Source organism: Parasteatoda tepidariorum, chromosome 7 (assembly GCF_982258835.1).
Source record: "Parasteatoda tepidariorum strain Cologne lab strain chromosome 7, Ptep-v5.0, whole genome shotgun sequence".
Classification (NCBI taxonomy): domain Eukaryota; kingdom Metazoa; phylum Arthropoda; class Arachnida; order Araneae; family Theridiidae; genus Parasteatoda; species Parasteatoda tepidariorum.
Genome location: NC_141761.1, coordinates 73298671 through 73306990, shown reverse-complemented (window position 1 = coordinate 73306990; position 8320 = coordinate 73298671). Strand labels below are relative to the sequence as shown.

Below are 8320 nucleotides of genomic sequence, written 5' to 3'. Positions count from 1 at the left end.
TAATGAGTAGTTAAAATACCGTATATTTTGGTTTTGTTAACCAGAATTATGGTTTTTTTTTCACCAGAAATGCCATTATTGTTACCATACAGTATGGTAATTTTAGTAGATTTATTTTTCCACATATATTTCATTAATTTAGTACTAATTTCCTTTTTAATATCTATTTTTTAGATTCTATCTCCATTTGATAAGAATATTGCTTAGCCATCCAGCCAAAAAGATTATCTTAGCGTGTACATCGACTATCTCTCATTGTTGACATGTTTCCACGACAACTCAGAATAACAGAATCATCTGAACTTATACTCTAAGATCTTCAATTACTTGTTTTCGCCAATAAAATTTTTAAAAATGACTAATTATGGTATATACTATGATCGTCCCAAAACTCCTAAAAGATACTTTAATTTAGGTGTATTTTCATGCACTCTTGGTGGCTTAGTGTTTACTGTTGGAATTATCCTTGTTGTTCTTGGTTCATCGCCCTATGAACCAGAAGCATTGTGGATATCCGGTATAGTGCTTTTATTGCTCGGTGGACTATTATTTTTTATGGGGATTGGCTCGATTGGACTTTATCAAGCCAGAGAAGATAGAAGAAAAAAAGAAGTACAAAGAGCTGCTGCAAGACATTACGTAGCTAGCATGCATGGAGGTTCCAGTCTCTTAACTTTAGTGGAACATATGTAAACTCATGTGTCATAATTTAGCATTCATAGATTAATATTTTATAACTGGAATACCAATTTATAAACTATTGAATATTCTCATCAGTGTATAATATCTTTTTAAGAAACATGCATAGATTAATTATTTGTCATCCCACCGATAGTGTTACGCCAATGAATATTTTTCTAGTAACAGCTTGTTTGATAAATTTTAATGTTGTGCAATTTCTTTTCTATTCTATTTTGTAAATAATTAAAAATATTTTAAGTTGAATTTGGTCCTTTATTGCTTATTATATAGTGAAAAGTAAACAAATAAACATGGAAAGTATTTTTTGTCAGAATAATTTCATCACATAAAATTAATGAATGTTATAAAGATATTAGTTCTAAAATTATTTAATTATTCCTTTTTAATAGTATTCATCAATTATATTTAGTTATCGTTTCTCAGTATTATTCTTTGCTGTTATTGCACTTTGAATTTTGATTATTATTCACAATCTAATAAAAGCATTCCTTTATTTAAAAATAATAGGATGATTCTTTTGTTACGTGCGGTCCTTTTACACAACATTTTTTACTTTTCTTTACTATTTTTTGCATTCATACTTTTTATAATAAACTTGTTGTGGATATTTTTTAGGGTTCTCTTAATTATTCGTAAATTCGGTAAGCATTTTAAATTTTCAAAAACAAGATTGAACAGTAAAAATTAATTTTATGTTGAAAAAAAATCTGAAATTTCGTTACGTGGGTTACGTTTTATAATGCTACAGACTTAAGACTTTGAATATAATTATTTAATTATGTGAAGTATAAATCATTAAGATTATACGAAGTGTAAATGAAAATTAAGATATTTTCTTTTATAGAGCGATAAAAAATCAGAAGTGCGTTCAGTTAATTTTTAAAATATTTTCTTACAGTAAAACCTTTTTAATTTGTTGAAATTGGTGCGTTTCGTGCGTTACCTTTTGTGAATATTCAACTGAAAAGTCATAAATACTGCACTAAAACATTTTATTTTTTTTAACAATTGAGCCGATCAGAAGCCAATGCGGTTAAGTCCATTTTTTGATATTTTCTGATTTTTGGAAATTTTGATGAAATAAATAATAATCTTCTAAGTTATTAAAGGATTTACTCGTTGGTTACTTTTTTCTAGGTTAGACAGCCCTTTTTTTAATAGCTTCTGAATATATTATATAATAATTTCAGAAGCCATTGTGAATAAGTCCACCTTTTATCAATATTTTTTTACATAATTTTTGAAATAAAAATTAAATTATTCTTCTTCTTTCGATATTTGTTGGTAACACTGAAAAACAAGAAATTCATAGTAACCAGGGTTGCCAGACGTAGTATTTTTAATACTACGGTAGTATTTTTTCACCAAAAAAATGGGTATGGTATTTTTCGTAGTATTTTTTTAAAATGTGGCATTTTTTATTTATTTTTTATTTTTTTTCCTTTCCTAAAACAAAGAAAAGTGCCACTTTAGTTTTGAAGTAAAAAACAATTTTTGAAATAATCCAACAGTTTATTTTCTATTAGTCACTGTATCTAGTGATGATTGAGAAAAATCGAAGTTCGTTTATACTAGAAGACATAAATTTCTTATCTTTTTCAGCTGCCAAAAGGTATAAGTCCTAAAATTTTTAAGATGCTGTCATTATTTCAATAAATACTTACGTTTTTATTTACACATCCTGTACACATCTTGTTTTTTTGCAGAGTTTACACCTCGAAAAAAGAGTTTATACACTTTTCTAATTAAATTAATAAACCAGGAATTTTAAAAACTAATGTATCAAAAAACATTAGTTTTCTCAATTGTTGTGTTTTGGACTTAACCGCATTGGCTTCTGAGCGACTCAATTGATAAGCAGCTAATTGTTTGAGAAGAAAATTTTACACTGGCTTAGAGATTAAAACCAAGCTCATTATTGGCACATCTATTTTTTCAAAATAATTTTTGTGGGGAAACATAAAAATATCTATGTTTTCCAATTTTTTTCTTTTAATATTGTATTTCCAGTTTACATTTGCGTTTGAATGTCAGTTATTGGCTCTCGGCTGACTGATGAAGGGACTCTGACAAAAACAGTCTGTATTGTATGCCTATAAGTATTTGTATGCCTCGAACTTTGATCTTGAGACACTTGAATAACATTCATAGATTTTATGTCTTGGATTACCGTTGGATCTTGACATGATTTTTGATGATTTTTTTAACATAATAACAATAACATAATAACATTTTTTTAACATAATAACATTATAATAACAATATTAATAACGATAATGATAATAAACCTGATAAAATGAGGACATAATAAGGCTAACTTTTCGTTTTCCTCGATTTGGATCTATCATCAAGACTCTAAAAATTTACAGAGCAGCTAGTTCAGTAAAAATAAGGTCAATACCAGGCACCCCCTCCATCTCCCATCCCCATAAAAAAATAAACTATAACAAATAGCGAATTCCCCACATTTAAATGCTAAAATGTAGTCAATGTAGTAAGAGGTAAAGCAGGGCGTGCTCACGACCTGTTGTTTCGAGATTTTGCAAAAAAGAGAAAATTTAATATTATATATATATTTAATTATATAATAAATAACAGAAAGCAATAAAAAAATAGTCATTAATACATCTACGAAAAATTTCATTTTAAATATACAGTTCTAAGCAAATCGGTGATGAGTATTTTATTTATTTATATTTTGAATAGGGGAGTCAGGAGTTCAAAAGGAAAAGAATTGAATTCCCTGCATTTATTCTGTTCATAAATGTTTCGGTATATAATTTTCCCCTATTTAGACACTTTCCATGGGACAAAAATGATTTTGTTAAAACTCTAAAGTAGCTTAACCAGCTAAAAATATCTGATAAAAATAGTTTCATTTTAGTACTTTAAACTGCTTATAAAATTCACATAGGCGGACAATACGTATTGTCCTGTTATGGGAATTTTACAAGTAGTTTAAAGTACTAAAATAGTAGAAAAACCGTTGGCAGTTTGTAACTGAAAAAATAAAAGTATATTAATTTTTTCCATTTCGAACTTCACTTGTATCAAACATTTTATAAAAAGATGTATATAAAAATTTGGTCCTTTTAAAAATGCAGTAAAATATCCTTATAAAAATGCTATACACCTGTATTTCCTTCTCCCCCCACTGCAATAAATGCTTACCATCTCACCCCCCTTAAATTTGGTAGATCAAAGGGATTATTTAATCAAGGGGTTATATCAACATTTTAAAGATAATCTTGTAGGTTTCGGAAACAACAAATTAAAAAAGATAAAATGTTTAGATATAAAGTTATTTAAATTTACCTAAAATTTACCTTCGTTTGATTGAATTGACACTATAAAGCGTAAGAATTAAGTAAGACTCAAATACTTAGAACTATAGAACTTCGCACTTTTGAATAATAATGTTAAACTTATTCATGGTGCTGCCATCTGTACATCAAATAAAATAACTGAAACTAAAGACCTGTTAGCCCAAATGTAGTTGATTTCAATCACATAACTAATTAAATAAATCAAGCATCCTTTCTTTAACGATCATCATAACTTATTGAAAAAAGTTTTTTTTAGTGACATTTTTTGTTGTTTAAAGAAATATTTTTTGATTGAACTAATTAGGATTTTAGGGGGCGAGAAATCAGAAAAATTATACAAAAAAGAAATAAATAGATTTTTGTGATAATTTTTCAACGCATATTGCATTTGTTTATTTTAATTACAATATTTATATTTTTTACATCTGAATGAATTTCTGTAAAATATGGGATTTTAACTTATATGACATCGAGAACTTACTATAAATATGTTATATTTTAACTTTCTGTCCATCAAAAATAAATAAGCGATTTTTTTTTATCCCTTATTCCTAAAGAATTCTCACAAAGGACTTCAAAACGTTTAAAATAAGCAAAAGCAATAAGCATGGGTAATTTTTAAAAACAAAATTAGGTTTTTGTGTTTAGATAAATATATCTAGTAGATATTCCTTTCTGGCATGATTCCGTGAATTTGATGAGAAACTACATTAATCTCGTACGAAAATTAATAAAACTTTTAATTTACAAAATATGTCATACTCAATATACTACAGTAACGACTAATTCTTTTATAGTTTTTCTCACTCTTTTATATTTTTATATTTATTTTCACTCATTTGAGAATCACAGTACTGTCTTATTATTTTGTTTTCTTTTTTCACTTACTTGAGAATCACTTGCCGACAATTCGAAATCACTAGTATAAAATACAAGTAATTAGTAATTTAGTGTTCAATGTTTGAATTTGTTGAGATTTTGTCCAAATACAATCTCTCGAGGGCTAAATTTCTCTCCTCAAGAATTTATGCTAGCGAAAATTTATCAACTTAGGATATTGATTCGCAAAAACTTGTTTCGATTCCAATATTCTCCAGAGATCCAGAGTTCAATATACTAGACAACTTTTGAATAATAAGTGCTTGGTTTTAACCTTGTTAGTCAAAAGTTTTAATTACAAGAAAAAATAATAAGGAAGGTAGGAAATTTGAGACAAATAATCTTACAGTGTTATTTCGTATAAATATTTTATTATTGAGTCAGGTGGATTTTGTTTCAATTATGCTACCTCACAGTGCAGATAATATAATTTTATTATACTATCTAATCAATCTATATATCTTAAAATATGTAAAAAAAAAAGTAAAAATTTAAATCTATTGATTTCGGCTTGATAAAGAAAAATAATTAAGAACATTTAATTATTACTTTTTAAAAAGAAATTAATGCATTTATGAACTTTTTTAAGAGAAATATATTTTTTAGTAAAGATTGACAAGATTAAGAGTAGATTTAGAAGATTTCTAAGTAAGATTTATAAAGTGAGTAAGATTATTAATCTTATATCTTAGATTATTAATCTTTGATAATAAATCTTACTATTACTAATCTTATCATTAGTAAGAGTTTAGGAATCTGGAGAATAAGGACCCATTTCCAGATAGAAGGGTGCCAGCTTATCTGGAAGTTAAAGTGGTCCAAACATTGCCCCCATCATGTAGCTTTTCTCAAAATTAAAGAAGTATTAACATCCAATTTTTGGTTGATAGCTGTTTGTTTTAGTGATAGTACTTTACTATATCAAGGCATGTTGATAAATTGTTCTTTTTGCAAATTGATTCATCTAAACATCTTAATAACATCCTGATACAATGCATAAATATATGTTTTTTTCTGCCCAATACAACCTTTTTTTCTTGTTTCGTAAAAGTGGACTACGATTGTCGAGTGTAAAGGAAGAAAGCATTTTCATGAAAATGTCAAGAATACAGTCAGATCTTTATTTAGCAAAGTCGCTAAATCTTGATAATAAGTTCATTATATGGAAAATCACCTTTTGAAGCACTTAAACAACACGAAACAGGTTATAAATTTCATAAACGCTTGACGTAATTAAAATAGCAATTGATACACATTTATCTTGTAAACTAGTATCTACTATTTATTTTATAAATCTTAACCATAAAAGAAATGTGTATGGAAAGCAAGGAGCAAAACATTATCCATTGTTACACTATCATGCTACATACATTTTCAACTAAAAGAAGCTAAATTTCTGTAAAAAATTAATGCTGCATTTATTATAAAAGTAATTTTAAATATACATTACCACATGCGTTCTTAAGTTTAATGGTTACTGATAAAATCCGTTAATTGTGTCTGAGTTTTTCGTTTGAAATGCAAACAAAAAGGGAAAGGGATTTTACTGCTTTCTCTAAGAGTTAAATGGCTTCTAAAATCAATTCAACGTCACTTCCACCATAAAATGCGTTAAAAAGTTTTGAAAATCTCTGAGGGAAGGTAGACTTCAAAATAAAGTTCGTTAAATGGAAAATTTACTTCGCTATTAGGAAGTTATTGTGCGAAGAAAGTTTCAAAATGTTCTTGGTCCCTCGAAAAAAATCGCAAAATGGAAGTTTGTTAAATAGAAGTCCGACTATATTTCCAAAAGTTGTGAGAAATCTACTCGAGATTTAATCTTTAAAGGTCTTGTTTTAATCTTGTTGCTTGTTCATATTATTTAACAGACCATCCATCAGATGGCTACACCATCTGGTTCAGAAGTAAAGCTGGAATTTGCACAATACCGATCACGTGGTCATTACCATGTGGCTGGTCTCGAAACAGTGGAGCCTAAATATCTATGACCTTCTTGCCAACATCAGGATTATATTATACTGGGATTATAATATATTAGAGCATGTTTATAAATTTTGCTTTTTTTTCAACTTTATTCCTCCAGTTTTCTGAAATAACATTCTTTTTTTTTTTAAATTATGCATTAAAATATTTTTTACTATCCTTTACAACCTGCATCTTTGTTTTCTTGAGAATATACTTAAATTTCGGAAGTTGAAAAAAACCAAAAGCTTTTTTTCTTCACAAACTGTACGTGAATATTTCCAAAAATTACGAATAACTTTACTATTTTCATATGAAATATCATAGTGATGATAGTTATATCAACGAGTGAGGTACGTCACCAATCAAAATGATTCTCATCTAAAATGTCTAACAACTTCGAACCAGAATGGGCTATCTAGAAATACACTACTTGACAAAGGCACTTCACTTGTGTTTGGTGCCAAATCGACCTATCCTCTATCTACGACACAATTTAATGAATCATGCCATGAATCGGACATGGCATGATAGATGTCTGCTAATCTAAAAAGATAGATTGAATTTTTTATTAAACGATTATAAGTTATTCATAGCTAAACATTTTGGAACGTATTGTACCATGATATCATATTAAATCAAATTTTCTGCTATATTAACATTCTGCTATGTTGAGCGATTTTATCATCTTTCAGCTTGGTTATGCGATAGTAAGGTTCCTTGTGGACTGATATATACCGTCAAACCTCGCTACAGTGAACATGATTTATAGTGAAATCCCGGATATAGTGAACGGAATGTTCGCTCCCGTGCCATGCTATACACATATATATTATTTCTTGTGGATATAGTGAACAAAAAGGAGAGAGGAAATTGGTTATTATGAACTTTATTTTGTCTTCCATCGTGGAATGTAGCCATAAGCATTTTTTCTTGTTTGCTTTCTCTATCTCAGGTTCCTATCCCTAAATAGAGGTCATTCCTAAATTTTTCGTACGCAAGACGAAGAGTAATAAGAAATAAAAATTAACACATTTTTTTACTACATATTGATTATTCATTATTTTATTTGTTATTGGTCATTTATTTAAATAATGCGTAATAAAAGGGAGCAGTTCGGAAAAATTAGTTAAAATTGTTTGCAGTACGGATATAGTGAATTCCCGGTTATAGCGAACCGAAATTTCGGTCCTTCGAAGGTTCATTATAACAGGGTTTGACTGTAGTTCAGTTTACCACTTTAATAAAAATACTTTAAATTTTTCCCATATTATTGTTCGAGATATGAATATCCTGGCTGAACGTTAAACAAATTTTTCAGAGAGTTATTACATTTATAGGAAAGATAATGGAACAGTATTAAGGAACATTTCATTTAAAGAAAATTGGTGTTTATTAAAAGTGTTTATTAGTAATATTTTTTATAAATTGCAGGGATGCAATTTTAAGAG

The 8320-nt window shown here is 28.0% G+C and overlaps 1 protein-coding gene across 1 annotated transcript; it reads left to right on the top strand.

Annotated features, from left to right (window-relative positions):
- The first annotated feature begins 207 nt into the window (after positions 1 to 207).
- Positions 208 to 945, top strand: LOC139426008 (uncharacterized). The gene has a single exon (XM_087168070.1). It carries the CDS (start codon positions 355 to 357, stop codon positions 691 to 693), a length of 339 nt encoding a protein of 112 aa, XP_087024196.1. The 5' UTR covers positions 208 to 354; the 3' UTR covers positions 694 to 945.
- Positions 946 to 8320: the final 7375 nt, after the last annotated feature.